This window comes from Ornithorhynchus anatinus, chromosome 11 (assembly GCF_004115215.2).
Source record: "Ornithorhynchus anatinus isolate Pmale09 chromosome 11, mOrnAna1.pri.v4, whole genome shotgun sequence".
Lineage (NCBI taxonomy): Eukaryota > Metazoa > Chordata > Mammalia > Monotremata > Ornithorhynchidae > Ornithorhynchus > Ornithorhynchus anatinus.
This window is the reverse complement of record NC_041738.1, coordinates 6,046,108-6,060,118: the sequence shown is the minus strand read 5'-3', so window position 1 is coordinate 6,060,118 and position 14,011 is coordinate 6,046,108. Positions and strand designations below refer to the sequence as shown.

At 41.4% G+C, this 14,011-nt stretch overlaps 1 protein-coding gene across 8 annotated transcripts in view; it reads left to right on the top strand.

Annotated features, from left to right (window-relative positions):
- The window catches only part of CHD9 (chromodomain helicase DNA binding protein 9), a 208,292-nt gene that overhangs the window by 170,323 nt on the left and 23,958 nt on the right, over nt 1-14,011 (top strand). For all 8 annotated transcript variants that reach the window (XM_029075871.2, XM_016226833.3, XM_016226832.3 and 5 more), the window contains 8 exons: nt 929-1,108; nt 6,833-6,943; nt 8,611-8,807; nt 9,313-9,512; nt 11,873-12,032; nt 12,529-12,618; nt 13,348-13,451; nt 13,564-13,681. In XM_029075871.2, coding sequence (XP_028931704.1) covers nt 929-1,108; nt 6,833-6,943; nt 8,611-8,807; nt 9,313-9,512; nt 11,873-12,032; nt 12,529-12,618; nt 13,348-13,451; nt 13,564-13,681 — 1,160 coding nt within the window. The remainder of the gene's footprint in view (nt 1-928; nt 1,109-6,832; nt 6,944-8,610; nt 8,808-9,312; nt 9,513-11,872; nt 12,033-12,528; nt 12,619-13,347; nt 13,452-13,563; nt 13,682-14,011) is intronic.

Here is a 14,011-nt window from a genome sequence, read left to right as displayed (position 1 = left end):
AGAAGGTGAGTTTTTAGGAGGGCCTTAAATATAGGAAGGCTAGATTCTGATGGATTTGGAGAGGGAGTGGGTTTCAGGAAGAGACAGTGTGAGTGAGGGGACAGGCGGGAGTCAAGAGTGAGGTACAATCAGGAGATTAGTGCTGGAAACAGAGCAAAGTGGGGAGTTGTGGGTTAATAGAACAGGTATCTAGGGTGGGGAGAGCTGGCAGAGAGCTTTGAAGCCAATCTTGAGGAGTTTTTTGGCTCGATTCAGGAGGAGTTGTGAAGCCAGTTAGGGTTTTGAGGAGAGGAGAGAGGTGTCCCAAGTGAGGCTTCAAGGAGTTGGCCTGTGTTGCAGTGTGTAGTATAGATTTAGCGTGGGCAGAGGTTGGCAGAAGGGAGACCAGCGAAGGGCCAGATGCAGGAGTCTAGCCTACGACAAGGTCTTTGACGAGAGTGATAGCCATCTCTGTGGAGACAAAGGAGTGGAACTGCGAGTTTGGGGAGGAAGAATCAGTGGACTGGTGATAGATTGAATGTGGGAATTGAAAGATGGCAAGGAGTCAAGGATAGCACTGCAGTTGCAGGCTTGTTGAAGGTGGGGAAAGTCCCATTTTCTCCCACCCTCGCACAGCACACTTTCTCAGCAATAAAATATTGGGCCTGAAAAGAAACTCAGACATGATCTCACTCATCTTCTGCCTCCATTCAGAACTGTTCCTATAAAATGTCCCACGTAAATGGGTAATTCTCCTCTTTTTAAATTCTTTAAGAAAAGGGAGTCATCAACTTCACTTTACTACCGAGGTTCAACCCCACCTTGTTAAGTAGATCTTCGTTATATTTAAATCTAGCTCTTGCATATAACTCGACCGTCTACGTAGGCGGGCTCCCCTCACCAGCATCGCCATTCTAAAATAATCATATCCAATCTGTAAACTCAACAGATTCAACAGCTTTCTAAAAAGGAAATAGAAGACCTACTTCGAAGAGGGGCATATGGTGCCATTATGGATGAAGAGGATGAAGGCTCTAAATTCTGTGAAGAAGATATTGACCAAATTCTACAACGCCGAACAAAAACTATCACAATTGAGTCGGAAGGCAGAGGTTCAACATTTGCCAAGGTAACACCAGTAATGAGTGATTTTCCACTGTAGGTGAACAAAACCTATTTCTTGATCATTTGTTTTTATGATAGTTTCTTTGATGCCACTGTCCCTTCCCTTACTGTTTTTTGTTGTTTTATTCAAAACACTAGATTTGGCCCACTACCTTTTACTTTGTTTCTTCCCGCCACTTACTGCTAATTTCAGCTGGACCATTCAGTGTACCAACTGAGATGTGAGTGGTAATGCCAACTAGGAAGCCGTCTTCAATACAGGTTGCCCTTGCCAATTCCGGTGTTTCCGTAGTTTTGAGTCTCCACACTCAAGTTTCTGTAGACCATGTTGGTTACCACCTTAAGCACTTCTGGGTAAACCACGGTTTTCACTGGCTATGGCTATTACCTACCTGATAAGTCAAACCTGCTGGGTCTGGGATACTGGCAAAAGTGAATTTTAAACAAGAAAAATAGTTATTTATGAGATCAGATCAATCATGCAGTGGTATTTGTTGAACGCTTACCATGTACAGAGTGAAATGCTAACGATCCTGTGGTAGAGCAATGGAGAAGGCTTAGTGGAAGAGCACAGACTTGGTGGTGAGAGGATGTGGGTTCTAATCCCGGCTCAACCACTTGTCTGCTGTGTGACCTTAGGCAAGCCACTTAGCTTCTCTTTGCCTCAGTTACCTCATTTGTAAAATGGGGATTAAGGTTGTGAGCCTCGCTTGGGACAAGCTGATAGCCTGGAAATTACCCCAGCGCTTAGAACAGTGCTTGGCACATAGTAAAGGCTTAACAAATACCACCGTTATTATTAAATATTATATGATCCTCACCCAGAAAGGCTTGATTAGCATCTCAGGTGCCCAAGGGGGTGGTGCGGTGATTGCTCCCAAAGCTTTTTGAACTTGTCTCACACACTTGTTCACTCCAGGACTCTGATGAGACTTCAGAGTTTTTGATCAGGGCTGAAAAGACCCAGAATGGTGACTTTCTGGCCTAGTAACTCTAGACTCTGAACTCCTTGTGGTCAGGGGACATGTCTACCGACTCTTTTGCATCCGACTGTCCCAAGGGCTTAGTACAGTGCTCTGCACATGGAAAGCACTCAGTAAATAACATCAATTGGTTGATTGGCCCTTTGAAGCCTCTCCCTTTCCATTCCTCATCCCCTCTAGTATCCTTGTGATACTGCTCTGCCTTTGGCCCCCAAGCTCAATATGAAAAGTTGACACGTCTGCTGGAAACAAGCTTAGAGTGTTTTTTCATTTGTTTTCCACCAGCCTTTGACTTTCCTTCTGAGTGTTAGAAGCTGGGGAAATCCTTGACTCTCTTTCTCCCCTTAGCCCTTGATTTTACTCTTCCTGGTTTTGCTCCTCGTAGGTATTTTCAGGAACCAAACACTCATCAATGGCAAGGGAAACCTGTAGTTCCTTTAAACATTTAGAGCAATAAAGCAAATATAAGTGAAAGGCATTTTGCACAAGTTTAGTCAGGGCATAGGTTTGGTAAAGATTAAAACTGAAAGCTACTTTACATTCAAATGTAACTTAAAATACGGGAGAGCCTTCATTTGCAATAGTTTTTTATTTAAATCTCAATGTTTTGTACCACTGAATCTCTTATCTCAAAATAGCATGTTTCTCTTTTTCCAGCCTGCCTATACTGTGTTCATTCAGTATTTAGGATTTATGGAAAACAGTTTTTCTTTGCTCTTAGTAACCAAATGCGTCACATTGCCCCCTCCTCTCGTCAAAGGGTGCAAGTCCTAAACTTAGTTATGAAAAACTTGACGTAATCTTCAGATGTTCTCTTAAGCATATAAACAAGGTTTTTAAATATAGGGCACATAACTTGCTGAGAAGCTGTAATTCCAGATTTGAGTCATGTGGATGTGTAGTTCCCGCACTTTCCTCACTTTAGGATTGGAGTATGTGTGACTCCCTGAGCATATATGTATCAGTTTCCTTTTAAAACACTGTCCCCTCAGTAAGTTACTATTGAAAGGCTCAAGGCAGTAGGGTCTAAAGAAGGTGTCCCGGTCTTTGCAAAGTGAGAAACCAGAAACTGAGCAGACCACTTCCGCTCTCCTGGAAGTCACTGATGTGGGAGAAGTGCAGATGGGCCTTTTGCAGCCCTGGGCAGCTTTCACCTTTCTAGGTGAGAACTGGATTTGAATATAGAAGGAAAGTGTCAACTCAAGGCCAGCTTGTGACTACCGCCTTCATCAAATGGCATTTGTGAAATCCTGAGTAACGGTAATGATAGGGGACCTGTGTTCTAATCCTGTCTCCACTTGTCTGCTGTGTGGCCTTGGACAAGTCACTTCACTTCTATGGGCCCAGTCACTTTATCGGTAAAACGGGGATTAAGACGGTGAAGCCACATGTAGGATGTGAACTGTGTTCATCCCGAATAGCTTGGATCCGTAGAGTGACTGGCCCAGTGTAAGCGCTGAACAAATACCATTAAAAAAATGATAGTGATATTTGTTAAGTGCTTATAATGTGCCGAACACTGAATTAAGCACTGGGGTAGGTAAAGGGTGATCAGGTCTGATGCAATCCTTGTCTCACATAAGGCTCACAATCTAAGATGCAGAGAAAATAGCTATTTAATCCCCATTTTATGGATAAGGAAACAGCGGCACAGAGAAGTTAAGCGATTTACCTAAGGTCACACAGAAGCAAGTGGCAGAGCCAGGATTAGAACCCAGGTTCTCTGACTCCCAGTCCTGTGTTCTTTCTGCTAGGCATCACTTGCCTGACCCATGGAACTGTGCTAGACCGAACGATTTAAACCGACCTAATCGTGCTCTCTAGCAACTTCAGATCTGAACTAGAATAATGAAGTCCCCACATTTCTCAAGTGGTTCCATCCTTTGGAAATTATGTTGAAACTTTTTTGGGGGCCCCTAAGATTCTTCAGAAGTTGATCGTTTTATTGATTTTCATTGCCTGTGATGGACCACCGAGGAGTTCAAAATGGTCAAAACTTTCTGTTCACATTTGTTTTAGCGGTGGGGAGGGAAGGGCCAGAAATTGCTCAATTTAAAAAATGATATGGAGCCGTACTGCAGACTGCTTATTTGTAAGGGCCATCCTATGAACACACATGGTCCCTGCTATCTTTCTGCTACTTTCTGTTGTAGGAAGATGGATTTCATCATTTAAAAGTCTTCTCTTGCAAAAAAAAAATAAAGGGATATAATGATTGAAGGAATCAATTTAAAGAATATGATTTATTGGGAGCTAGGATATTAGGATTTAACATTTTGAAGCAGTCGGTAAACCAGTCCTTGATGACATCTTCCACTTATCACAACAGGTATTTTCATTTCTGTAGGCTTTGTCCATTTTCACAATCCTAGAGGATTTCTCGGGTCTTTTTTGAAAATAGGGTACATGTCCGTTCCCAACAATACAGTTCCCTAGATCGGACTGAAAATTTAACCTTGCCTAATTTAAAAGCAAATATAACTTTCTCCCCCATGGGGTAGAAAGAGTCGTTAATGGGTTTGCATGAAACTTTTAATTGTGAAGCCAAGTTTTGCCCAAGAAAACTAGTGTTCCAGTTAACAATTTTACATATGGTAGGAGAATGAGAGATTAGCAATAGAGTCATAATTCAAAGTATCATAGACACACAGCATGCTACCTCAATATGGTTTTCTTTTAATATAGTGCTAACTTTCCAGCTGACTTTTAAAGCTGCGCTGTTTCCACACGACTGAACGAAAATGCTCAATTTGAGAAGATAGGAGGGATTTGCTCCATGTGGTCTATGTCAATGGAATCTTAATGTACTATGGAGTAAAATCCACTAGAATCCCTGAAGAAATTTCTCTCTACTCAAGAAATTCAGGAGTGCCTTTTAAGGAAGACTTTAGAGTTTTGACAGGCACACCTGAAATAAGTCTACTTAAGGGAGGTAATATAGTGCCTCAGCACTTAACACAGTGCCTGGCACATAGTAAGTGCTTAAAAATACAATAATAATTACCATTACTTCTTAATGAATAAGGACTCCAGAGAAAGCCTTTGTAGCCTGGTCTCTTCACCTTGCATTCAGCTGAGGTGCTCTGTTCACTCTACACTAAGAATTACACATCGTAATTTGCAGTTTTTGTGAGTTTTCAAACATTTATTTCACTGCAGATGAAGGTGTCCCTTTAATTAGTCTTTCCTTTCTCTCCACACCAGTGAGGCTTTACTGCTTAAATTGGAATTGAATCTGGATAATAGGCAATTTTCCATTTAAAAAATCCATTTGCATCAAGCATAATGAACACGGCATTTATGAGCAGCCCGCTGTTACTGAAACAATGACATTTAGCTCTGTCTTTTCATTTTTTGAGAGTTTTTGAAATTTAAGTTAAAGCGGTGACCTCATTTTCCTTACCCCTTCTCTTTGCTGATGTCTGCAAAACTACACCTATTTTCAGAGAGCCTAGATATTAAACTGACGTTTTGAAGATAGTTCTTAGTGGTGCAACCTCTAGGAGCCTACAAGACAGACAGATAGTACTCAGCTATCATTTAAGCAAAGAATACTAAGGCTTAGCATCCAGCACCTAACCCTATCATTTCTTGCTTAGAGTGAAATTTTGTTACTGCTCATTTACTTCAGGTATGTGCTGTTGCTTATTTGAATCCCAGTAAAAAGGAAAAAAAAAATGAATGGGACCTAGGCAATTTGGTCATTATTTTAAGGCAGATTACTGACTTGAAGTTCCTGGTTTTTTTTGAAAATGTACATTCTTTTGCATAGTCACAGAAGTTAGAATAGAATATCTTTTCCTGGGAATGTGGCCTAAACTAAGACAGCTTGTCAGATTCATCCAGGTCACAGCTCTAGAAAATTTTCCACTTTTCTGTTCCTTTTTTGTCTGTTTGTTTGTTTCTTTGTTATGTAGGGGTCGGGATAGAAATGCAAAGAACATTTGCATTTGCATTGAAAAATGAGGAGAATAAAAGTTCTCGTTTTATTATCATTATTTAATCTTTGGAGGTGCTTTTTGTTTTGTTTTGTTTTTGGCGGGGTGGGGGCTTCCAAAAGTGCAATAAAGCCAAAGCAGTCATTTTCATATGTGGACAAATTGCCTGGATGGAAGCTCTTGGAGTAGCAGCCATTGTACTTATCGAATTGTCAGCCAGTGATGGTCTTATGCAGCAACCCAGTTGCTTCATAATATGCCAGGCATCGCAGTTTGAAATGTACCTCTTTTCCTCAAAGGTCAAAGAACCTTTTGCAGATCGCCAGAAACTGGGCTCGGCTTTAGAAGATCAGTACCCTCTGACCAGCAACAGGAATGTCTTAGGATCGAAACCGCTTGGGCTGGCGGTGGTTCAATCAACTGCATTTATCGAGCACTTACTGTGTGCAGAGCACTGTACTAAGCAGTTGGGAGGTTACAATACAAGAGTTGGTGGACCCGGTCCCCGCCCACAACCCACTTACAATTTAGAGGATGAGCATAGAATGACTGTGGCCAAAAGCTACAAAAAGCTGCAGAGCAAAATAAGATTATCTCTCGTTCCGTATCACTTTATTTGTCTAGCTACTAGTCCCGGAATCCAGTCACTGAGTGGGAAAGTTGTCATGGTCATGGCCATCTTGAAAGGGCTACCAGTACCGACAGTAAACCTGAAGAATTGTGATCTGTAAATATTGCAATGTGATGGAACGTTGTTTTTTTGTTTTGTTTTGTTTTTACCTGACCCACTGCCGTTTTCTGTTGCAGGCTAGTTTCGTTGCATCTGGGAATCGGACAGATATCTCATTAGACGATCCCAACTTCTGGCAGAAGTGGGCCAAGAAGGCAGAAATAGATATAGATGCCCTCAGTGGCAGAGTAAGTAATATTTAAGTAAAGTCTTCTGTGGTTATAGTGCACTTTCTAACGATATATGTTCAAATGTTTGGTCTTGTTATTTTTGTCAAGTGATTAAGTATTTAGTTGCTCCACTCCATTTCTGGACTCAGTCACTGAATCAGTGGTATCTCTTGAGCACTTCCTATGTGCAGAACACTGTACTGAGTGCTTGGGAGAGTACAGTACAAAACAGAAATGAATTCATATGAGGCAGTGGTAGGGTGAGGTCTTTCTGGGTCTTCTCGTTGGCATTCAAGGAAATTTATGATGACTTTGAGCAAGAAGACATCACACTAGACTCTGAACTCCTTGTGGGCAGTGAATGTGTCTATTTGTTATTGTATTTTCCCAAAAGCTTAGTGCAGCGCTCTGCATACAGTAAGCTCTCAATAAATATGCTTAATGAAAGACATTTGAATTTCTTACAGAACTAATTGTAAACATACAGTAAAGGCTTTCTGACAAAGGGGTAGTCCCAGGTCTCAATCAGTGGTATTAATTGAGCGCTATCTGTGTGCAGAGCATGGATCTACGCTCTTGGAATACAATACAGTAGGGTCTATAGGCACAATCTCTGCCCGAAAGGAGCTGAAAATTCACGTTGTGGGCCTTTCACAACCATGCACATAAATAATGTCTTGCAACACTGGCATGCACTGCATGCAGACAGGCTGGAACTCTCTAACAACATTGTGGCCAAAACACATAGTGAAAACGTGTTACCGTAGAACTGTGTGTTCCTCCTTTCCTTCACTTTGCCAACATGCTTTCTAGGCGGTAGTGCTTTCTGTTGCCTAGGAGTCCTTTCATTAATGAGGATATCGGCTGAAAAAGCAGGGGAAAGAGGAGAAGCAAATGAGTGGAGGTCATGTCTTTGTTTTTCCTTGTCTCTTAGTTCGTTCTCCTTTGGGGCTGAGGAGAGAGGAAGAAACTAGGCCTGTGTTTCTCAGGGAATATTTTGCTCGTGTCATTCTTGCAGCCATAGTTCCTGGCTTTATAAATCCCAAATTAATGTTGAGTGATTAAGTCGGAAAAAATCTAAGCAGATAAGAATGTGATTATTTGGGGGAGTCCACATTGGAGAATAACCAGATGAGAGTGGATTCATTGACTCAGATGCCCTCCAACCTAACTACTTGCTCAATCAATCGATCAGTGGTAGTTATTGAGCGCTTACTGTGTGCAGAGCACTGTACTGAGCACTTGAGAGAGTACAGTATAACAGAGTTGGTAGGTGCGTTCCCTCCACAACGGGCTTATAGTCTAGAGGGGGGGAACTGATATTAATAGACATGAGTTAAATTAGAGATATGTACCTAATCAATGGTATTCAATGTGTTGCAGAGCACTGTGCTAAAGTGCTTGGGAGAGTAGAATATGACAAGATTGGCAGACCCGCTGACAGGGACAACTGTACAGCAGGTTTACAGTGCAGATGAACTCATTCCCCCCACACCCGCTATTGTAATGGCTGTACTCTACCACAACGGTCAGTGAAATATACTGCTCGTAGGAACTTTTCGTGATTTCTCAATTGAAGAGAAAATGTTAAATAGTGAGAGAAAGGATTTTCAGCAGGAAGAAACTGCCTCTTAAAATGTGAAGTGCTGTCGTTCGGCTCTAACCCTACCCATTGAATTTTACAGAACAGCTTAGTTATCGACACTCCCAGGATTAGAAAACAGACGAGGCCCTTCAGTGCCACAAAGGACGAATTGGCTGAATTATCTGAAGCAGAAAGTGAAGGCGATGATAAACCCAAACTCCGTAGGCCTTGTGACCGCTCCAATGGCTATGGAAGAACAGAATGCTTTCGGGTGGAGAAAAACTTACTAGTTTATGGGTAAAATATTCTTTTTTAATGTATAATTGGAGTCTGTTCAAAATATTTTTAACATCTGTGGTGTTTCATCTATTTTAGTAGCATGTGAAAGCAGAATAATCTTAAATTTGCCTTTGTAATTTAAGTACAATCATTAAATCATTAAATATAGAATATGTATATTCTATTATATATTGAATAATAAATATAGAATCATTAAATATAGCCCTATTGCTTGTCCAGATTTTTCATTCAGTACTGCAAATGGTGAATCTCGTTATTTCAAAGTTGCATAAAGAATTCCTAGTAATATGCCTAAGAAACTGAGGCAAAAACTTCAACACATAAAAGGAGAAGATTCCCAAGGCAAAGTGTAACTCGGCGTATGATAAAATTAATGGAGTCCGAGCTTTGAAATGTTTGGGGATTATAGAATACATTTTATGGCTGCCTCATCTTGATTGAGTCTTACTGTTTTTTCACAGGAACTTTATGTGGTACTAATGTTTATGTGCTTTTTGATTAGGTGGGGGAGATGGAGAGAAATTTTATCCCATGGTCGCTTCAAAAGGCAACTAAACGAGCAGGACGTAGAAATTATTTGCCGAGCCCTTTTAGCATATTGCCTCGTTCACTACCGAGGAGATGAGAAGATTAAAAGTTTCATCTGGGACCTCATTACCCCAACCGAGGACGGGCAGACGAGGGAGTTGCAGAATCATCTGGGTAAAGACTTTCCTCTTCCTTTAATGGTGTTCCCCGCCCGACCTTAGTGGCAAATTCAGGTTTGACTAGGTCTTTTAGATTTAGCAAGTTATGTACTTAACAGATTCATTACAAAGTAATAGTTCTTTAACTCGGGAGCGGAATTTCTCTATTGTGAACAAAAGTAGCTGAGATGCCCAAAGTGTTTGGGCCAAGATAGAGGCCCCCATTGTTTTTTCATTAGTCAGTCGTCAGCCGCAGTATGAAACCCCAACCCCAACCTTGGCAGCTCTGTTCTCCCAAGACAATGAATCCTCGTTTAGACTTGCTCGGACTGGTTTGTATTAGTTTAAACCCATGCCCGTTCCTTCAGGTGGGTTTGTTTATGAGCTGTTTTCTTTCAAAAATGAACGGACATTGCTACCCTGGTTCCCACCTTAATTGTGCCTGTTCTTTCACTCCGTGGCACTAAAAGCATGAACTTTTCCAATAGTACATATGAAATAGTTCTTCAGCCTGCAGATCAGAGAACGGGGTGGAGGAAAAGAAGGAAAGGAAAAATGTAAGAAAATGTTTAAGCCCGAAAACGCTCCTGAGTGCAGTGTTTCCTCTAAAGTCTAATACACGGTTCTCCTATAACTCAGCTCCGTCAGCGAGGAGCCTGTAATGTGACCTGGAGTGAGCTGAAGCCTGGGCCTGCTTCTCTGTTCCTTCTGGTTCCTCCTTCTGTCTCGGGCTTGCCTGTTTGTATTCAAAGCCACCTTGCCAGCCTGCCCTCCAATTGTCAGAGCCCAGGAGACAAATATAATGCCTCAGTCAAGACCTCACTTCAAATTAGTTGACAGTTGGAGGCATCTGAGTAAGCCCAGGAAACTTTGGCTGCTTGTTTATGTGCTGCAATTTTTAGGAACTTGCAGATAGACTGTAAACTCATTAGGGGCAGAGAACGTGCCTGCTAATTCTGTTCGTATTGAACTCTCCCAAGGGCTTAGTACAGTGCTCTGCAAATAGTAAGCACTCAATAATTAACATTGATTGATTGATTGCCACTCTTCAAAGGAATTTTTGAGATAAAAAGATATCCCAGGTAAATTTCAAATAGTCTCTTCTTTTGCTATTTAAGACTCCTAATCCCTGTACTGAGACTGTGAGCCCCATGTGGGACAGGGACTAGGTCCAACATGAATATCTTATATTATATCTTTCCTGGTGCTTAGTACGGTGGTTGGCTCATAGTAAGTAGTTAAAAAATGCCATAATAATAATAAGGGAACAAAAGTACCAAACTGAAGAAATAATACCAGCAGTACCACTTGAAACCAGTGGAAAATGTATACAAAGCTCTTGCTGTTTTCCTGATTATTTCCTCCTTCAGAAAAAGGGATGTCATTAATAAATATTCTTTCATTCAGTAGTATTTATTGAGCGCTTACTATGTGCAGAGAACTGTACTAAGCACTTTTAGAGCAATGTGCAACCACCCCGGTCTTAATGAATTTGTTCCTCTAGAGCAATATGTGATGTGGTTAAGAGAGTTGGTTGTCCGGTTCAATTCTGCTCCCAGTGAACCTGTGTCCTTTTGGTGTGAGTGAGAATTTATTGCACATTTGCCCTCAGTGCCCATGAAAATACAGTTAGAGCACCTTCTCTGAAAAATACTGACCTTCCAAAAGTCCCCCACAACTAAATTGAGTCAGAAGGAGTTCATCTCCATTGAGTATAACTTCCTGGCGCAGTTGGTTGTATAGGTGACAAATCAGTATTATAGACCGGGCCAGGGTGGTAGTTATATATGCCCTCCTTGGGGGAGGGGTTCATGTCTAATAATAATAGTTATTATTATTATCAATTATCATATTTGTTAAGCACTTACTACGTGCCAGGAACTGTACTAAGTGCTGAGGTAGATACAGGTAAATCAGATTGGACAATAGGTCCCTGCCCCACATTAATCCCCATTTTACAGATGAGGTACTGAGGCACAGAGAAGTGAAGTGACTTGCCCAAGGCCACTCAGAAGAGAAATTGCGGAGCCAGGATTAGAACCCCTGACCTGATCCCAGCGTTGTGCTCTATCCACTGGGCCGTGCTGCCCCTGTTGACTATTGTATTCAATACTGTATGTATTCTCCCAACACTTAGTGCAGTATTCTGCACAGAGTAAGCACTCAGGAAATAGTACAGATTCAACAAAGGCCTGTAGAAACAATCTAAACTAAAAAACTTTCCCCATTTCCCAAGGAATACAATAGAGCTCTATATTAGACTCAGATCCCAGGAATGCGTGTGAATTTTGCACATTAAGATTGAACCCGGTATTCAAAAATCTCCTCAGAGTGTCGTCTTATTGATTTCCCACTTCCCTTTTTTTTTTTATTTAGGTCTTTCAGCTCCTGTACCGAGGGGTCGAAAAGGGAAGAAAGTGAAGACTCAAGCAAGCACATTTGATATTCATAAAGCAGAGTGGCTTCGGAAGTACAATCCTGAACATTTACTTCAAGATGAAGGCTATAAAAAACACATAAAGCACCACTGTAATAAGTAGGTAGCACATTCTTAAAGCACTCACAGAAAACCTCTTTGGTTCCAGTATTTGTTTAACCAGGCGTAGTTTAGCTTTACCAAGCAATCCACACTTAAAAGCCACAGGGGTCTTGTGAATGGCCTAGCCTGGTCTGGGGATTGAAGTCTTGGTTTCTGTTCTTTGTTTAGTGTTAAATTTAACTTTATTGCTCTGGACTCAGTTTCTCCATCTATAAAACTGGGACAAGGATTTCCTGCCCCCTAATTAACTACCGTAGCTCAGGTTCCCTGAGGATGCAATTGATAGTCTTAGAGAAAAGTGTTTAAAAAATGTGTTGACATATCGGACCAATTTTTCTTTTAATTGTTTATCTAAAAACTCAGGTATTTCCGTAATATATCCCCATTTAGATGGAAAAATGGATGTAGAAACTCCCCCCAAAATGGGGCTTAATGAAAGCCGTGGTTAAATCCTGACAACACTTGCACATTTTGGTTCTGTTTTCATTTTTAGGGTTTTGCTGCGAGTGAGGATGCTGTATTATTTAAAACAAGAAGTCATTGGGAACGAGTGTCAGAAAGTATTTGATGGAGTTGATGCAAGGTGAATTAAGAAAATGATTTTTGGCTGAGATTAAGTAAAAACTTGAACCATTTCCTAACTTCGCTGGCATAGTAATGGCAGTCTGTTTTGTTTTAAGATCATTTTGCCCAAGTGAAAGCTATTTCCTTTATCAGTATTTACTCTAAGGTCTGCCAAGTAAATGTTTAGGGAAAGAGACTTGTGATTCAGTGATTAGCTCATTTTAGGAAGAGGCAGAAAACCCGGAATCTGGTTTTGGTTCCTTGGTGGCTTTAGAAAGTGACCTGTGTCAGTCAATATATTTTACTCCTGAGTTTTCACTCTGAGGGCTAGGATAGTCAGGATATCCAAGGCACGGTTGCATTCATGCACTGACAATCCTGGTCCAGTCCTTTAACCTTGGTGGGCCTCATTGCCTTTGCTTGTCATTTGGGGGTTATTATTTCAGTCCCTCCCAAAGGAATGAAGAGGACAAATGAGGTAACATTTGGAGGAATTTCAAATTGAGCTGTTGAATTGATAGGTAGGGTGTTTATTAAGTGTTTCTGTGTGCTGTGTTTCAGGGCATTTCAGACTTGAGCCTGCAACTGCCCGTGTCAGGTTAAATACACAGAGGGAACCTGGCACTGTTTAAGATTAGTCTTCATCACCCTTAACACATTTCTATAATTTTCTTTAAAATGGCGTTTTGCTTTGTTGACTTTGACATAATTACATGACTTGTTCTTTGGGTGGTGTTGTTTTTCCCAGTGACATTGACGTTTGGATTCCTGAGCCTGACCATTCTGAGGTCCCTGCTGAATGGTGGGACACTGATGCAGATAAATCACTCCTTATTGGCGTTTTTAAGCATGGTGAGTACGACGCCAATCTTCCCCTGCGTTCACTGATCTTTCAAAGCCTCTCTTCCTTTTTTTTTACACTCCTCCTTTCGTGCTTTATTGATAATGCAGTTGGTTCTTTCAGGTTATGAAAAGTACAATACGATCAGAGCGGACCCGGCACTGTGTTTTTTGGAACGGGTGGGAAAGCCTGATGAGAAAGCAGTTGCTGCCGAACAGAGAGCGAATGACTACATGGATGGGTTTGTACCTTTCCGAATCACCGGACTCTATTCTCCTTAGAAGCAGGGACCACATCCACTCCTTAGTGTCTGTCACCCCGTAGACTTGAGGATCTTTCCCTTTCCTTCTCTGGGTAAAAATTGGCCATAAGGCAGCATTCCTGCAGACGGCCCTTAAGGCAAGAGAAGACCTGGGGGAATCTGAGACGTGGGAGGATTGGGGAAAGAGAGGTGATCCTGACTGCTTAGTAGCCAACTTTTCCTCCAAGCAATAGTTTTTCTTGCGGAAAATCAATAGACTAACCCTTTCAGGTAGAGTTATACTGTTTGAGCCAGCCTGGAGCATGCTTG